Source organism: Numida meleagris, chromosome 4, assembly GCF_002078875.1.
Source record: "Numida meleagris isolate 19003 breed g44 Domestic line chromosome 4, NumMel1.0, whole genome shotgun sequence".
In the NCBI taxonomy this organism is placed as follows: domain Eukaryota; kingdom Metazoa; phylum Chordata; class Aves; order Galliformes; family Numididae; genus Numida; species Numida meleagris.
The window spans coordinates 4,201,623-4,220,191 of record NC_034412.1 but is presented as its reverse complement, the minus strand read 5'-3'; the positions used below and the strand labels follow the sequence as shown (position 1 = coordinate 4,220,191).

Below are 18,569 nucleotides of genomic sequence, written 5' to 3'. Positions count from 1 at the left end.
CAACTGCAAAGATGGTATTTGCCATACTGTATCAATCCGTGAGTCACTGAGGTGCTTTCTGCTCACCACCGAGTGGTCTGTATTGAATGCTCAGGAAAACAAAGCTGCAGTTATCGACTTCATCCCAATCCCTATGCAGCCTGGTACAGCTGACTGGAGAATGGGAAGGTGCGAAGCAACTAGCAAAGGTCCAAGTCGATGTCATGGGAAGAAACGGGAGGTTTTTATCTTACTGTTCTATGAAATCAAGGAAAAAAAAGGCAATGCTAGCACTAGTAAGGTTTCACCTGTCAGATGACTGATAAGCTGTACCACTTGTTCTGTTTAGGAACTGCTAGCATGATTCAGTCCTCTGTTCTGTTAACAGCTGGGGACACTCTAGGGAAACTTCTCAGTTTGGGGAAAACATACAAGTTTTATCAGACAATCTTTATCAGGCCTTCCTAGAGCTTCTACACATCTGCTGTTGTAGTAAAAGCCCCTCCCTTCTCCCCATAAAATCACACTAAAATTGTCTGGTGCAACTTTGAAAGTGTGGAATTGTAGAAAAGCTGCTGGGAAAGGATCTGTCTGTTTTGACCCCAAACACCACCTCCATGTGGGATCCAATAGCCCCTGCCTGTTCTGACATCTGTCAACAACTCAGTGATGGTAACTGGTTAGAAACCATTAGCACCAGTATCCCGGTGGTGTTTTCTGTATAGCCCATGCAGTTCCTCATGCAAATGTGGATTTTGTGTGGTATACTGCCTGCTGACAGTCTCTCACGAGGTCTCCTTTCAGAGCTGAAGCGGGGCTGCCTGAGACTTTGCTCAAAATCTTTCTTTTACAAATTGAGATTTTTCCTTCAAATGTTCTAATTCCCACTAAGTAGGGTTCCATGTGCAGCATATACAGCAGCATCCACAGTGGAGTTGATCCATATATTTTGGTAGATTGTTAGCCATTACTGGTAATTATCTTGTAGAGATACACCCAGGTTTATAGAGCTTCGCTTTCAGGCAGCGTTCATGACATCAGCACCTTCTCCTTATACTGAAAAAGCCTGGGGATGGTATGACTTAAAAGTTTATCTGTATCTTCTCCCACTGAAGCTGTCACTTGCTGCTTGCACTGACCCAGTGTTTGGGTCATCTCAAGGCAAAAGCAAGGTTTGCTTCCTCCATGAGATTTTCACCGGAGTTGCTCCATGAAGTCGTTCTATCTTGTTTTGTTTTCTGTTGTGCCAGCGAGCCCTATCTAACTTCTCTTGGATTTCTTCTCAAATGTATAAAAATAACTCCAGTATTTCTGGTAAAAATCTTCAGATGCTATTCCCACTGAAATGATGCTGCTTTCCTGAGCTGCACGTCGGAATGTCAGCGTGGTGCACCTCTTACATAAATGGCACGCTTTGTCGGTACGTGTTATCTGTATTAAATTACTTACCTCCCTGATTTTTCTGTTGAGGGAAGCCCTGAGCTGATCAGGTAGGATACTTACCTAGCTTAATGTCCTAACGTTAAGACTCGTGTGTGACCTTGTGTCAGGAGGAGATACTGAACGTTGCTAGGTTATATTACACTGTTTGGAATGACGGCTTTTTGAGTTACCTAGCTGGGGCTCTGACTGACAGGTTAAAATCAAGGTATTTAATGGAAGTTCATACTATTTTCATAGTGACTAGCATATTAGAAAGCAACTTCAGCAAAAAAAAAAGAAAGCTCTCTGGGAGAAGAGGGAACAAAAAGATCAGATACAGGGAAAGTATGCTTCTGATACATATATTAGCTGGGATTTGAGAGTAGCTCAGAATCCTGCAGCCGAGTTCATATAAATTCATGCACACCAGCTGTCCAGTGTTGCATTCATATATGGCTCTTCTCTGATCCTATTGCACAAATCCTGGCTGTACAGCACATTACAGGGATGAAGACAAGTTAATCTCTACCTTTAGAGTCTTACCCTTAGCAAACCCTTCTTGACAGCAGGCAGAACCACTCACCCAGTACTAATTCTGTCTCAGTTTATTAGACAAGACGTGGCAAGACACGAACTTCATGAACCAGAAGTGTTTGGAAGTCTAATTATTCTGAGTGCAGTTTCAAAATGTCTGTAGCAGTTCTGTGTGTCTGTATTATCCTATCATCTTACGTATAATATGGGATTGTTGGAAGTCTTACTTTTTAGATAAATGCCTTCAGATTTCATTAACTAATCGTGATTTTATCTGCATCAAACACACAAAATTAGCATTTTTTAAAGAACAATTGTTGGTATACCTTTGCAGTGAATGGATTCACAGACTCTGGGTATTGTTTAAAATATTCAAGTAGATTTATGCCAGAGAAATCAGTTAAGCATATAATATAAATATGTATGCAAGCTTATGCATGAAGTACATGAAGGAAATCATGCATAGTCTCATTTCAATTCCCACTGACTCCCTTCTTAGAAAAAGCTGTCCTGATTACTTGAGAAATCAGGTGCTGTTTGAAAAAAAAAAAAAGAATTTCAATATTGTTAATATTCTAACGTTATTAACTGTTGTATCGAGGGTTCTCGTTCTTAAACTATGGTAGGAGTCCTGAAGTGAGAGACTGTAGTTATTCAAGAAACCACAATCAGTAAAATAAGTGACTTTTGGAAACCAAGAACATGATTATACCAACACTATGTCCTCCAGGACCGTGAAATATGTCTTCTTAACTGGGTGAGGTACTCCTGGGGAGGCTGTAGGGCTCAATTCTAATCCTAGGTACGTGGGCACAGACTGTCCAGAGACTGAGATTAGAGTGTAATCCTAAAACTGGATTGAGAACCATACATTCCCTGAAGAAAGGAAAATAACTATATTTACACCGCGTGTCATCCGGTGAGTTTACGTGTATGCCTTTACTGAAACGAAGGTGTGGATGGTTCGCCAGTTAATAGTTAAGATTGTGGCAAGTCAAAGTTCTTTTAAACGTGCTGCTTGCACGTTTAAGGCCTAGTATTAGCAAATTCAGTCCTTCAGGAGCTAAGTTTGGTTGACACCTTGTTCTAGAAGGAGTGGGGCGAAGGCAGAGTTGTTCCTTTCTGCTACCAGGGCAGCTGTCGGCTTCATGCTCTGACTGCAACCAAAAGTGGGGTCGCGTGGTGCTGAGCACAAACGTGCAGCAGGAGCAGCCCCGTGTGGGTGCTGCAAGTGGATGGTGGTGGGAAAAGAAGCCCTCCTCCCATTTGGTGCAGCCCTGCGGCTGCGTGGCTGTGGCACAGGGAGTTCTGAGGTTTGGGCTCTGCAGAGCTGGAACCCAGGACTGCGCCCTGCAGCTCAGGCCTAGTGATGGACATCTGTGGTTGTGGCAGCACCCAAAGGTTCCATCTGGGATCACACTGAGCAGAGGCTTTAAAATTCTATCACTATTTTTGTTAAGAAATAGAGCAAGGATTAATGAAAATACTGGTTGTAGCTGAGCAAGCATGGGTATGCATGTGTGTATGTGTGCAATGTACACCTGCCCTTGTCTCCTACCCAGCTGGTGCACAGACAAGCTGTTCTTGAGGGATGGGTCTCTATTACATGGCTTACATACAAAGAGATAAAAGCATGATGCATTTTGTTTTCCATGTGGATTTATCTCACAATTAGCGATGACAACGGCTTCTCATTGAAATAAAATCATTTTATCTTTCATTGTTTTAGAAGATGAAAGATTGCAAATTGTGGCTGAGTGGGATCAGTTAAAAGGAAACCAGACTATGTTGTTTACTTTTTATTCATGTTTACTTTTAAAACATAAAGAAGGGATTTTTTTTTTCATTTTTTTATTTCTAAATATTGGAAATAAAACTCTTGGGATGGAGAACCCTCTGACGATCAGAGAGCAAGGTGGGTATTTTCAAGTGCAATGAATTTTTAGTGGGATTTTTGTCCTGCTTTGAACTAAGCTGAAGTAGTAGTGCAAACGACGACATTGCCAGTGTCAAGAGAAACCAGGCAGTAGAAAGCTGAAGGAGTTTTAGGATGGCTCTTTAAAACTGTTTATATTTAACAACTCTGATTTCCACTGGCTAAGAGTTCGACTCTCAAAAAACCTGCACTCAATCCTCTGTACCTTTTCAGTTCAGTTAGAATATGATATTGCACCAGCGTCCTTCAGACATCCCAACATCTCTGAAGAAATGAAGAAAACTGTGTATTAGACCACTAAAGTAAAACACGATAGTGCTCTTTAAATTATCATTATTCATCTTTTCCGGCTAGTTTTCTTCATTACAAAACAAAAGATGGCGAACTGATGTTAAAAATATTTGCAGGTATGTTAAAATACACGCGAGTCAGATATGGGACACTAAAATCACATTTCCCACATTCATATAGAAAGTCATAAGTTTTAATACAAACTTATTTCCCTTATGAGAGTAGAATAACGTTGCAGAGCTGACCATGTAAGCAAACTCAGAAGTCAGCCTCTGCAACAGACAGAATGCTTTCAGTTCCACGGCTTGCAGGATCACGCCGACATAAAGTTACTTGAGTCAGGATTGTCTCTCTCTATTGCTCTATCTCTGGAGCATGGGAGAGATAGGAAGTCTACATATTCTGTAACTGAGGAGCTTGAAATTCTGGCTGGAAGGAGATACAACAGTGCCCAAGCTTTTGTCAGCCTGCAGTTTATTCCACCCACACATTCCGATAATAACAAGATGTAAGGAACTCTTATAACGTGACAATGTTATTTCTACAAAATATATCACTCAATATATTGGTGTTCTACAAAACTCTTACCACAGATTTGCTACAATGGCTGTGCATATGAGCAACATTTAAATTAGACAAATATAATGTAGGTATATCAGACTAAGCCAGCCAGCTGCATCCGCGTGATGATAGCGCTGATGAATTCAAAATGCACACTGATTTAGACAATTCACTACTCTAGGAAGTACCTGTGAAACACAGAGGTTTTTCACTTGCACTGTGAACAGGATAAATTAGCACAAAGAATCAGCTGTGCTCAGTAACAGCCAGCTAATATTAAGAATATTTTGAGACAGAGAAGACAGCAGAACATTGGCTTATGCACATTAAGCAACTCGATCTATGTCCAGTTTTCTTAAAAAATACTGAGTATGCATTGACAAGCCCTCCCAAAGTAAAACTTTCCTTTTCTGAAATAGCTCTTTTAACGTTTCCAAAATTATCAAGTTTATGCTATAAGGCAAATACAATTTTCACCTGAATTTTCACTAGGCGTATATTCACATATCCGCATATAACGCATATCTGAGAAATTGGTGCATGGTTCATCACAGACTTCACTTTTCTATATCACTCCTGACTGCTCCCAACTTTGCTCTTTGCAGTGCAGTGCTGCTCTTCAAGAAAACAGCCTGCTTCAATCTGTGCAGTTTCTGTCCAGAGATAAGCCTTTCCTACCAGAACACGAAACTCATACGCTTCTTGGTATTGCTTAGCAGCATGTTGTATAGCTATCCGTATTAAAAACTAGCACTGTTTATTTCTATTTCATGCATACTTACATCTGTTGTGAAGGCCTTAGTTTTGAGAAAAATGAAGTCACCATGAACATCCAAAAGTTTGTGCCTTCACTATACGTCTTCCTTTCAAGCTGCCTCAGTAATGTGATTGGCAGCTTTTAAAACACATCAAGATTAACATGTCAAAAACTGCCTTAACTAACGCTGACTTTACTTTAAATACAAATTGAATTTATCTTGATTAGCCCTCATCCCTGCTTCTAAGCCCTACCCACTCTGACATCACAAGCCCTTCTCCAATACCATCCTCTAAACAGGCTGTAAAAACGTAATTACAAGAAGAGCGCCGCGCTGATCTGATAAACCTATTTCACATTTAACCTGCTAAGCTGTTGTTAGCTTATAAGATGCTTGCTGCATTCACTTAAAATCTTCCTGTTCCAGAAAGAAATACGCGAGAAGGTTAAGAAGTGCCTATGTCTCATGTGCTGTTGCCTATTTGCACAGATTTCTAGGAACAGCATTCTTCTGGCAGTTGGCAAGCAGTCACCCCAGAACTGTGTTATCCCAGAGCTGTGTATCCGCTCGGACCGGGGAGAACTAGAAGATGGAAATCCTGTTAAGCATATTGTGAGGCTAACACAAGGATCAGATGGTTATACTGCTCAAGCCGGCAGTTTACTCTTTAATTCTCACCGTCAGTGAGTTAACTCTCGGAACAAATGCCCAATATATGGCAAATTTTAAAATGGCAGGGAGAGGTTAATTTCTTCCAATATCCATGTCAGCCCATGGGACATCAGAGGTGATGTTTGTTTTATCCCTTGCTCGCCCACCTGAAGTTCATCAGGTGCTCACTGCAACAACAAAAATTGCCCCGCGTCCTCTCCCAGATGCCATCACAACTCCTAGTCCTGGAGAAATTTATAACGAAAATTGCGCCCAGAGAAGCATTATCATTCACAAAGAGAGGTAGTTCTGCTATGGTTCAGCACACTGTTAAGGAAACAAGCTACGTTTTTGTAATGTAATGCAAAATACATATGTACTATTTCGAGGAGGATTTAAAAAAAATCTAGTGATGGTGACTAAATATTTTTGTTGTTAGTGTTCTCATGGTTATTTTATTGCTGTCTGAACCTTAAAAAAGAAGACAATCACACCCAGAATCGTCATTCAAAAAATGCAATGCTATTTTTTTTAAGTAACCTGAGAATCATTTCCATGTGGTTGTCCAAATCTTTCCACATGCGGGCAGACAAGGTACCTAAGCAGCGTGCTAGCCACCGAGATGATTCTCAGCTTGTGTTCAATCCACTCAGTCTGTAGCTGCCCACGGAAGCTTGTCACTCCAGATGTGCTGAGCCAAAGCAGCCTTGCAGAAAGCTCCTCTGCTGGGATCTTTTGGGATCGTCTGAGCGAGGCTGAAGCAAATGCTTAGTAAGATTTGGGGTTGCCCAGGTACGTTAAGAGCAAAGTATTGCATCAGCACACACTTGTCATCGGCTGTTTTAGCCTGTGTGTATGACGTTTCAGGAAAACTATGACAAGTTTAATGGTAGGAAAAAATACTTCCTGAGGTAGAAGCAAAACCAGCAATATAATAGGGGTACATATACGTATCTTTTTCTATTTTATCTAATGAGGGAAGTTTGGAAAGGGATAACACTGCTTCACAAGATCCCTGGCATCCAGTCTTTGATTTCTAGCACCGAAGCAGGGTTGCTGCTTGCTGTAATGATGTGTGACAACCACAGAGCTTTAGCAGTCCCTCTCTGGAAAGATCTAATTGTTCTTGACTGGATTTCACAGGTATTGGGGGTGTGTTTCTGAATCATACGTGTATCCGTACACATCTCAGCAGTCTTGTTTTTGCTGGTCATCTTCACCAACGGGAAAAATGGTGAAGCAGCAATGGAGTGGGAGAGAGGGGATGCAGGAGATGAGTTCTGAGTAACAAAAGTATTGTGGACTATATCAACCTTACCTAGACCTTGGTTTGTCAGTCTGTATCCCTGTTAGCTAAGGTGATTGAGCACAGTGTAGTCCGGTGTTATTCCCTTCGCACTGAGGAATCTGAAGGTGGGTGACTCAGTAGTTGAACAGCTCCAATGCAATATCTGGTGTTGGTAGCCTGAGCTATGCTAGATATATACTAAAGTGAAAGATAGGGCTGGAGGACACCTTCTCCTGTGCACTCTTGCCCAGATTTATTGCCAGGGTTATCTCTGTGGCCAGCACAGCATCACTTCATTGTAGAATGTGAGGAGCTGAAGGAGCGCTACCAAAACCCAGCAGCGTGTATTCAGGTTCAAGTTCCACAGAATGCAACGGGGAGTTTTCCTGAACTATCCGGACCCGCTGTACCAGATGGTACCGTATGGAACTAACACTGATCCTTTGACTCTGTTGATTTCTAATTAGGTTTCTAGTAATTAATATAGTTTACAGGCCTTGCATGAACTCTGCAGATTACCCATTCATGTAAATGATTAACTAAAAGGGGATTACTCCCGGCATAAGTTCAACCAAAAATAATTTTCCAGCCCTGACAATCTTCTCTGACAGACTAGTAGATTTTAATGGGGAATGAGACGTTGATATTTGTGTAGTTCCATTTCATGAAGAGGAACTTGACAGAAGAGCATTATAAATGCAGGCACGGTGGATATAAAGCATTTGGTCACTGCTCTCAGACACAGGGTTTGGATTTTGGGTGGTCCTTTGTGGAGCCGAGTGTTGGACTTCATGATCCTGGTGGGTCCCTTCTGGGATGTTCTGTGATTCTATGAAAGCATAAAAGTACAAAGAAATGTCACGCATGAAAAGCCTCACTGAGTTTAGGGAAACTGCTTTAAGGTTTCTCAGAGGAATTAGCGTTTCTGAACCGAAGGTTCTCACTGGGTTAGTGTGTTCTCTTTGCCTTTTCAGACTTCTCCAGTGATCAGTCTGTGGTTGTACATAAATTCTGAGGAGGTTGGCTTTAGGTTTCATAACCCATTGAAATCCATTTTAAACGGCTCTTGTAGGTCTGGTGTTCCGTTAGACAGTCAAATACTTATTTTAGGGGAAATGATGTGGATACTCAGGTACTTTGGACCAAATTTAGTCCTCAGGCATGCACACTGATCTCAGCGTGGGGAAGTCTGGAAGGGGTTTGTTCCAGGGAATTGTCAGTGCTGGACAATGTTTCTGAGACTCTGAGACTATAGGCAATGGCAACAAGCATTCTTCCATTCCCAGCAATTTCTTAGCCCGTGCAAATGCCTACTTCACCTAGGCAGCCTGCAACAAACTGAGCCAAGCAGGGGAACACCGTGGAAGCTGCTGCAGGCAGTGACATTCATGCAGAAGGTGGGAACAGAGCAGCAGAGGTGGATGCTAAGGAAAGAGGGGAAAGAATAGCATCGTGTTGACTCAGTCACCTTCTCCTCCAGAGAGGATAATGCTGGCTGCATCTAGGGATCAGCAAAGCTGAGAAAGGGAACTTGGGAAGAAGTAAGCAAGGGTGTGTTACTACATGTTATAGGGCTCAGAATATTAAACATCCTTAGCAGGTAAATATCCAAAATCAGTATATTCTATATAAATAATGGGACAAGTGTGTCCCTGATAGAACTGCAGCTACTGACTATAGCAAGCGTTCTGTATTATTTCATCCAGGTGTTTGGGATGCTAATTTTATTTAATGGATAATAAGGGCCATCAAAAACAGAGTTGCAACTTTGCTTGGGTTTTGTTCAAAGACGCACTCCTAAAAGGAGAGGAAATCCCCAAAATGATACTCAGTGATTAAGTACATAGAATATAGGATTTCAGTGTTTGCAAATCCTTTTTTTCAAATGAACTTGTGGCACTAATCCTCTAATGGCATTATTTCTTTGGAATATATGCCAGATTAAGGAGTCACAATGAGGCAAAGTACAAAAATCCACACTAATCTCTCGCCAGTGGATGCTGTGTGGGATGCAACTTTAACTGTGTTTTTCCAGACCTGGTCTGTTCCTATCCTTGCCCCAGGTCTACACAGAGGGAGGAACAGATATAAACAAATGTGACACTGAGCACTCGGCAGATGGTCACAAGCCATTTAACTAGATAGAAAGGCGCGGGCGTTTATTATTTTTAAACTGCAAAAGCTAAGCCTGCCCTGTGCTGTCCGTGGCGAACTGCAGGAAGGAGATGTACGGATCTGTGAGGCAGGAGCAGGGCAATGTTCAGCAGTGTGCAGGGAGAGGACAGCACAGCCCTGCCTACCAGCTAACGAGGGCCTGCCCACCGTTCTATACTGCACGTGTAGGGCACAGCCTGGGCTACTGCAAAGTAACGTCCACGTTTTCAGCCCTTGCTCTGGTCATCCTGCTTTGCTTTAGGATAACCTTGCCGTCCCCTCGTCCCGCATCGCTTGCTTTCTAGGAAGAAGAAATTAGGTCGCTGTGAAAATACATTTCCCTTCTCACCGGATTACAGGGATGCTGTCCTGGTGCCATGAGGTATTTTTACTCTCATTCAATGGCCTGAAGTGGTGATAGAATTTCTGAATGGTCAATGCATCACTTAATGCACTGATGTCAGAGCACTGGAGCTAGCCAAGCCTAACCACTGTAATCGGTGCTTAACGTGCTTAAGGATTTCCCCAGTTCCAGGGATCGGAGATTATCAGATATTCCCGTTCCACCTTCCCATCGAAGCACGGTGGGTACGGAGCCCTCAGGCCAGCAGAGCCTGGCACACGTGCACAGACGTGGGTTGCCTCATCTCCGTTTCATCCCCGGCCACTCTCTTGTTAAGCATGACATTGAAAGCGGATGAAAGCTGTCGGTTCCCTACTGACAGGAGTGCTTGGGGTCCTCAGCTGTCTGTGTGACTGAGACACCCAGGTAGCAAAGTGAATGAGGACTCACAGAGGTGATCTTCCCCTGTGGATAGAGAGCGAGGTGCTAGTTTCAGAGATTGAGTCAGGACAGCCACCCCTTGGCTCAGGTAGCACTACAGTGAGCTTGGAGATCCCTGCTGTTTGGGAATAGCTGTGTGCCCTTCATTCCTGCAGGTAAGCACTGCCCATGACAGCGGTTTTGTGCATTTTTTCCTTCTTGCAAACATCTTTCTGCGTAGTATTTCTCACGGGTGGGAGGATTTCCCTGCTGTTCACTTTAAGTTTTTCTTCTCCTAATCTTATCCTGTCGGCTCCCGGCAGCACCCTGTGCCTCACTCGGCCCTGTCTGAATCATTTGTACGTTGACACTCTGAGTCAGGCCCGTCCTCAGCTGGTGCCTGCCCCGCTTCACAGCAGTCATTACTTTTATTGACCAGCTTTATCGCTCCCCACCAAAAGCACTCCAGCTGGCATATGTCTCTAGTGTATACTCACCAGTGAGAGGACCGTGTATAAATGGTGTTGGAACAGGTACAGGTGAAGGTGAGCAGGAAACGCTGAGGAAAACTGAGCCTGCCACAGGAGAGGAGAGAAGAAGAGTTGGGTTGGTTTAGGCTGTGTAAGTGACAACATCACAGATACTGGCCAGGAGCGTGTCTAAGCTAGAAAACATAACTCTCACTGTCATGGCTATCACATTCACACACACACACACACAAATACAGGGCAGCTTGATGTGTGCACTTGATGTGCTCTGTGATTCTGTTGTACTGCGGTATCGTGCTGTTGCCTCCAGGCAGGCTGTGCTGGCACAGCAGGACCTCTCCTCCTGTCTGCTGTGCCATGAGGTGCCCGGCGCTGAGCTACCCCTCTGCGTTCCCTTTCATCACCAAACTGCGACTCCCGCTGACACCCGGCTTTGCTCAGCCTCCACCAGTACTCCTGACAAGTATGGACAAAAGGGGTGGGAAAACAAAGAGCTTTTCTTCAGGTGCTGCTGTAACCCGACCTGCGAGGTGACTCAGCTGGCGGCAGCTGTGCGGGACTTGGAGCGGTCGGGGTGCAGCGCTCAGCCTGTGCTGCCACTTCCTCCTTTCTGCCTTGCCAGGGAGCTCAGCTGTGGTGCCAGCAGAGAGCAACCAAGTGGCTTCTCAGCTCTCCCCCCGGCACAGCGAGGCTGGGGCAGCAGAGCAGCAGGGGGGACCCGCAGAGCTGCTGTGCGGAGCTGCTGCTGCCGGGCTGATGAAGACGGGAACGCTCAAAAGAGAAGGACCTGGCACGTCCTGGTAGGTAGAAGTGAGGTTTTGTTCGCGTGCCATGGCTCACTTCTGCCAGCCCTGAAAGTGCTGTAAAAGGTGAAACAGACCCACGGGTGTACCGATGGAAAAGACAGGTACGGTTTTTTGTCTGTTTAAAATAATACAGTTCTACAGCGTGAAAAGCAACCAGGGTAACTGGCATTGCTTTACAGCTCAATAAATGTGCACGCACGTCTGCGTGCACTGCTTTGTGTAATTTTTGTGCTTTACACATGAGAAATACAGCTGCAACAGGCTGGCAAGAGCAAGACTTGAAAGAATGCATCAGCTTTTTTTAAGTGCTCTGCCCTTGAACACTTGTATCATAGCAGATAAGTTCCAGCATGAGAAAAAGCCTGCGTGCATATTGTTGATGCCATTGTGTGTAACAGTTATTAAAGCGATCGAGTTTGTGTGCTCTGCTGAGGACAGGGGGTTGTGCCAGGAGTTGTGTGAGCAGATCTCTGCTGGGGAAAGGGGACACAGCAGCTTCCAAGTCAGCAAATGATGGTACAGCGAGTGTGGTATAAACAAATGAGGAAAGAACTTATATGCGTTGTTATAAAATCGAACTTTAATTTACCTGTCAATTAGTCATTGAAATTGAGGTCATCATAGTCCAGAACTCTTCCTAACAAGCTGACTGGGGGCCTTGGTTTTTTCTGGCATTGTCGCACTCCCAGCAGTCCTTGTACTCTCCGTTGCACACCTCACCTTCCTGACAGCCAGACTTGCCTTTGGCTTGGGTCGTTTTGGTACCAAACTTACCTGACATTCCCTCAGAACAGGGAAGTCTTTAATTTGGCCATAGGGAAAGCAGCAGCTTCAGCCCTTTGGCTCCCAGTAGCCAGGTTGGGTAGCCTCAGGAGTGGTCTGCATTAACAAGGCAGCAGAAAGTGAATCTCGGACCACGTCACACTGGGACCAGTGAGTCTGGTGTGCAGATACTGAGCATTACCAGGTCCTTCTGAAGGAGGAGATGGGAGCTCAGAGTCTAGTCCACTAAACAGTGATACTGATATTAGCATGGGGGGAATGGTAGGAAATCGTCAGTGCGTCTGCTGTTATGAAAGAGGGTATGCAAGAGTGAATGTTGCTAAAGATAATTCCTTCTGTGTCTGCTGATCTGCTGAAAGGAGACTTTCAGAGTTGCCAGAACAAGAGTGAGGAGGACATCCCAAAGAGTTCCCCGTTTGACTTTGTTATAAAACAGTTCCAAGGGAAGAGGTCCTCTCCTGGAAAAAGAAAAGAACAGCCTTCAGCCATCCAAAAGTTCTTCAGTGGCTTTGACTTTGGGAAATCAGAAGGCAGAGAAAGACAAGAAACTGAAGAAACAGAAATAAACAACTGTAGAGCTGATGATCAGAGCGAGAAGGAAAATCTCTCAGCAGAAGGTAATGCTGGTACGATAAACAAATCCACGTGGATGCATTTTAATTTCATAGAGAATCGTTTGCTTTTCTTGCTAGACAAAATGTTGTGCTTTACTGCCTTTAATTTATCCTTTAGCCAGAATTTGCTCCTGGTTGAAACATTATCAAGATGCGCCCTCTAAGATGACAGGTGCCAAGCACCTGTTGCTGAGGAGGAATAAAGCTTTTGCGTGACCTCCCTCTTGATCTCCAACGTGAGAGGTCAGTGCTGGAGGCAGCTTATTAGTTGCAGAGCTTATTTGGTTTCAAAGCCAAGCTTTGAGCAGTAGCTTGGCTTGTTGTATTAAAGATTGGTCTGTGTCCACCCTGCTGCTAAAGCAATCTGAAGGCAACAAGAGCAGATGTTTCCTACCCCATGACACCTGTGAGGGGGAGGGGAAGGAAATGGAAATTCATCATGAATGTTACTTTGTTCGTACAAGAGTACTCTCTACACACCAGAGAAAATGAAGCTGGAAGGTGAGGTTTAGAACCCCATCCTCTGTCCTAAGAGCTCTGGGAAAACAATGAGAGGGAGAGCTGCTGTGAGTGGGATTACTGTTTTGTGTAGCTTTTGGTAGTTTTTTTTTTTTCATTTATGGACATTAGATGAAATTGCTGATTTATTAAAGAGTTTAGCGTATAATATAAGTGAAACTTTCCTTGCTGTACAATCTGCATGGAAGAAGAAGGTAAGAAAGGCAGGAAGTGCATTGCACAGACAATGTCTGAAGTGAACGCAGGCTGTCATAAAGCAGGAGACGATCACCACACAATTGCAGGGCCACTCTGTCCTAACTGATCCAGTACAGGCTGTACTTCAGCAGTGTGGCACACAGGCACACAGAGGTGGTTATACGACTTGTGTATCCAGAGTGGCTGCAGTCCAGAGTTTTGCAAGAATTTCACGTGCTTGAACGAGTAGTGCAAACATCCTGAGTCACTGGCGTAAGGTAGGATGAAGATGTGAGAAGATTGTTTTCTCACTGAGCATCAGGTGCTTTGTACGGATCTGACCTATCTTATCACCCAGGTTGTTGGTCCACACTGATCAAAAGTAGAGCCTGGCTTACTGGCAGCTTTAGTTCATTTCCTAAAGTCTCCACCTGGCACACTGGGTTGGTTGCAGAGGTAACCAGGGCTGTTTCTTTGTTGCTTAGATGGATCTTCACAGCTGATTTCTGAAGCGGAGTCACCATCTGGTGAGCAGAGATTTAACCAGCTCATGCAGAAACTGGGAAAGAAACCCAACAGCAAGAACCTGGATCTCAATAATTGTGCGTTAAGTGCAGCAGATGTAACAGAGCTGGGTAAATATGCACTTTACTCAGACACTTTGTGCATTTCTTTAATTCTTATTTGCCTGGTCAGTTGTTCACTCTCCCCTTTTCCTTTCTTTTATTTCAGGCTTTATTTAAGATTTCATTTGGTAGTCCCAGGTCCCTGGGAAACGTTAATAAATAAATTGTATTAATTATGTAATGTATAAAAATATTAAAACCATGCAAGTCTGTGCAGCAGCAGAATTCCCTCATTCTCTAGCTACAGATAAGAAGGCTGAGGTACAGATTGTCATGATTTTCTAATGCTTTAGAAAGCATATCTGTATTGAGATGTGTTGACATCCAGAGTTTGCACATGACATGCAAACAATACTTTTTTCTTTTTTTTCTTTTTCCCAGCTTCTTTACTGCCATTTCTCCCAGAGCTGGAAGAGATCAACCTGTCCTGGAATGGTTGTGTTGGAGGGACTTTGAAAACCCTCACTGCTCAGCTCCATCACGTGAACCTGCTGAAAGTCCTTCGACTTAACAACTGCAGGCTGTCAGCAGAGGATGTCACCTCCTTAGGTACAGGCATTTCTGTTTGCTTTCAGGTAGCTTGGGTGTAGTGTAATCACTCTCGTCTCTTCCTGCATCCTATCCCTGTTGCTTCCACACTGGGCAATGCAGAGTCCCACTGTGAAACACTGGGGTTATAAGTGACCTCATACATTTGAATAGCTCTGCTGAGTTCCATAGCTCAGGGCACAAAGCTTTCACCTTCAGAAGGCGACAGAATTCAGTCCCATTTGCAGAAAAACATTTTCTATCTTTATTAGTGTATTTTTTGCCATCGTAAATATCTAATGGTACACAAGAAAACTGAAAAAAAACCATCAGTCATAATAGGGTCAGTTTAGGACTTCATGCTGCAGGACAGATGTGATGCTTGTCACAAAATACTTCTTGGTCTTTTGGAGACTTAAAACCAGCAGTGCTGTCTCAGAGCTTTAGAACTTATTTTTGTAGGTTTGGGATAAACTTATTCCTCTGCTTACTTCTTTGCTTGGAGTGCTTGCAGCCCTGCTTTTTGCAAAGCATGTGATGTAAAGGATTTGAAGTTGGTGTTATGCACTCATGTCCTGATGCTGAGTCACTTACCTGTGGGCCTGGAATTTACTGGTGGGGTGGGTCTGTGATACGCATCCGAAAGAAGGGCAAACTCAGCCACCTAGGTTATTCTAGAAAGCCACTGCTCATTTTGCAAGTTCTAAAAACTGGTCTGAGTTTAAAAGCTTTTTTTTCCCCTATCATTCAAATCCTTTTTTTTGTTTGTTTGTTTTTTTGGAAATGATCAGGAATAACATATATGGTAATAGCTCAAAAGTAGGTGATGCTATCTGTTGGGAAGGAAACACCCAGCTCTGCAAACTCTGGTGAAAATAATTACGCTGTTTCTGATGAGGGTAAAATCTGTGCTTCATTTTCTATTGGATTTTTTCAAGTGTTTCTTTTTCATCTTCCTTTTTAATTTGTTCTTTTCTCTTTGAGTTTTCTTGGTTATATTTTCAATTTATTTACTCTGGCTGCTTCTTTTGTGCTGTTTCCTTCCCTCTTCTGGCTTGGCTTGTGCTGAGGCAGACACAAAGCTGATCGTAGAACTTGAATTTCCAGACAAAGTTTGATGTCTGTGAGATGTGGAATGGCAACATATTTGCATTGATTTGCCTGCAATTTTGAAAATAGCAAGGCCAATGCTGCCTGTTTGACTTTATTTATCCATGGCAGTGCATTTGTAGACTCTGCATGCTGCTTAGAAATATATGCCTCAAATATAACCATCATATCAACTTCTCATATATGATTGCTCTGAGCTGTGACTGTGAGAGGTGGTAAGAAGCCATGCCTGGAATTCTACTCCTTTATTTATCTTCTGGGTAGAAAATGTGTCTGGAATGTTAGTTCCCAGGTCAAACAATAACAAGCTATGCTTTAGAGCATTGCTCTGTATTCAAGACTAGGCAATCATTTTTAAAGGAAACAAACAAATAAAAAGGAAGAAATCCAACCAACCACAAAATTTCAACAGATGAAAGTTAAGACATCTCCTTTTTTCTGAAATCTGGATTTCCACTTACAATGATGGAAAAAAAACATTTTTGTATTATAAATCTTTCATGAAGTATTAGTTAAGAAAACACAGAGACATGAAAAGTTGTTATTATTTAAACACAGTTAACGGTTTTTGGGTTGATTATGAGACTTTAGATCAAACACTGTAAATTGCATTTGCATATGGGCTGATTAATTGATCTTATTTGGAAATGAGTTTTGGCAAATGCACATCTGCCTCCTCTCTGCAAAGGAATTTAGGAAGTTGGATTTTGCAGTGGGATATTAGTGTTACAAAGCAGCACTAACACAGTTCAAATTGGCTGCTGTGTCAGGTCTGGGAAAGGTCAATTTTTGAGAATATAATAAAAATCAGCTCTGTCTGCCTTGAAATCATAGGGAAGCTAGTTTCTTTCAAAACAATGCTTACCTTGATTCCTAATGAAGTGAGTTGAAAAATTCTGCTGGAAACAAGCCCTGTAAGTCTGAGAAATAGCTGTGGGAAGGCTTCTTTCATCCCATCCCAAATGTCCTGTGGATGCAGTGCAGAGGACATTGGAAGTTTGCCAAATAAAATAAGGCAGAACTGTAGAGGACAGTAAATTCAGACTTGTCACTTGTATTGATTTGCCCGTAGACTAGACTTTCTGGGTCACGGCATAGGTCTGCAATGATGGTCAAGCAGTCTGATGAGTATTTGGGAACCTGGATAAATACCAGGTCTGTGTGCACTGTGACAGTAACTTTTGATCTATTTTGCTCCTTGGACGAAGTGAGGATTTATACAACGTTGCTGCAGTAGCATGCCATACACCAATTTTCTTATCAAACCATACAAATTACAGAGCTAAGTGGCTAACGTTTGTCTTTGACATATTCAAAACTGTATTTTTGTCTTGCTCTGAAATTGATATCTAGAATGAATCATCTTGGACTTCTGTTACAGGAGAGGCATTTGAAATTGTTCCTCAACTTGAAGAACTGGATTTATCATGGAACAGTAATATAGGTGGAAAACTATCACTCCTGACAAAAAAACTTCAGAAAGGATGCAGGATAAAACTTCTGAAAATTACAGACTGTAACCTGACGGCCAAAGATGGAGAATCCCTTGGTATGTGCATCCACATAGCTGGACTGAAAGACTGGCTTCACAGAAATGTAACTCATTTGAGTTAGATGATGGCTGTTTTGAGGTCAGTCTTAGTTGAAAGCTATTTATTTCAGGCTTTGCATCATAACAGTATTTACCACCCAGTAAAAGAAGGGCTGAGGGATAGGAATTTGAGTTGGCATCTAGTTGCCACCTCTCCCCTCTTTCTTCTTATCATATCTGAATCTTGTGTGGTCTTTTCATCTGATTCCGTGTTTTAAAAGATTTTCTCCCTCAAGAGAAGTCCCTGTGCTCTGCTCTGATCTTCACTGCAGGAGATGGCTCATATGCCACATACATACCATTTTTCTTTCTCTTTGTATTCCTGCTTTTTATTCTCCTGCATTTTTTCTCACTGTCTTCCATTTTTTTTTACAGTTTTTTTTTTTCCATAGAGGTTTTCATTGATTTTCTCCATTTCTATCTAACCAACGTTTTGCTGTATTTTTGGTAGAACGAGAACCTGATAAGTTTAAACCACATGTATAGGCAGATCCAGCCTGCCTCTTCCTGTTTGTCACAGTGCTGTTCTTTTCTAGGGTTCATCTGTATGTTCCAGACAATTACCAATTCTAGTTTTCTTTCTTTCTTTCTTTCTTTCTTTCTTTCTTTTTTTTCCCAGCTGAAATACTGAATGTGATCCCAAACCTCGAAGTATTAGATCTCTCTATCAACAAGCACATTGGCTGCAGCATGAAGGTCATTGCTCAGGATCTGAAAAATGTGCCGGGCCTCAAGGAGTTGAACTTGCACATGTGTGGATTAAAGCAGGACAGCCTCCAGAGCTTAGGTTAGACTTTACATTCAGAAAGTCTTTCATTCTGCATAAACTGTACATCTGAAACCCATTTCAGAAAGGCAGCGTGGTAGGCTTTTGCTGATGGTTTGTCAGTATTAATGGACAATGGTTATTTGCTGTTTGAGGATTGATAAAAGACTACAGAGACTTTCTGCAGGAGTTGCATTTATCTTCCCTGAGCTCGTACATGTGAA

General features: G+C 42.8%; 1 protein-coding gene across 4 annotated transcripts in view; it reads left to right on the top strand.

Moving 5' to 3' along the window:
* The window catches only part of LRRC31 (leucine rich repeat containing 31), a 39,754-nt gene that overhangs the window by 16,239 nt on the left and 4,946 nt on the right, over nucleotides 1-18,569 (top strand). Inside the window, exons 1-7 of one of the 4 annotated variants that reach the window (XM_021394589.1) lie at nucleotides 10,931-11,288; nucleotides 11,448-11,732; nucleotides 12,774-13,031; nucleotides 14,210-14,359; nucleotides 14,732-14,899; nucleotides 17,370-17,537; nucleotides 18,199-18,366. In XM_021394589.1, coding sequence (XP_021250264.1) covers nucleotides 11,720-11,732; nucleotides 12,774-13,031; nucleotides 14,210-14,359; nucleotides 14,732-14,899; nucleotides 17,370-17,537; nucleotides 18,199-18,366 — 925 coding nt within the window. In that variant the 5' untranslated portion in view covers nucleotides 10,931-11,288; nucleotides 11,448-11,719. Of the gene's footprint in view, nucleotides 1-10,930; nucleotides 11,289-11,315; nucleotides 11,733-12,773; nucleotides 13,032-14,209; nucleotides 14,360-14,731; nucleotides 14,900-17,369; nucleotides 17,538-18,198; nucleotides 18,367-18,569 lie in introns of those variants that run through there. The other 3 variants (XM_021394588.1, XM_021394591.1, XM_021394587.1) reach the window with 3 other exon arrangements.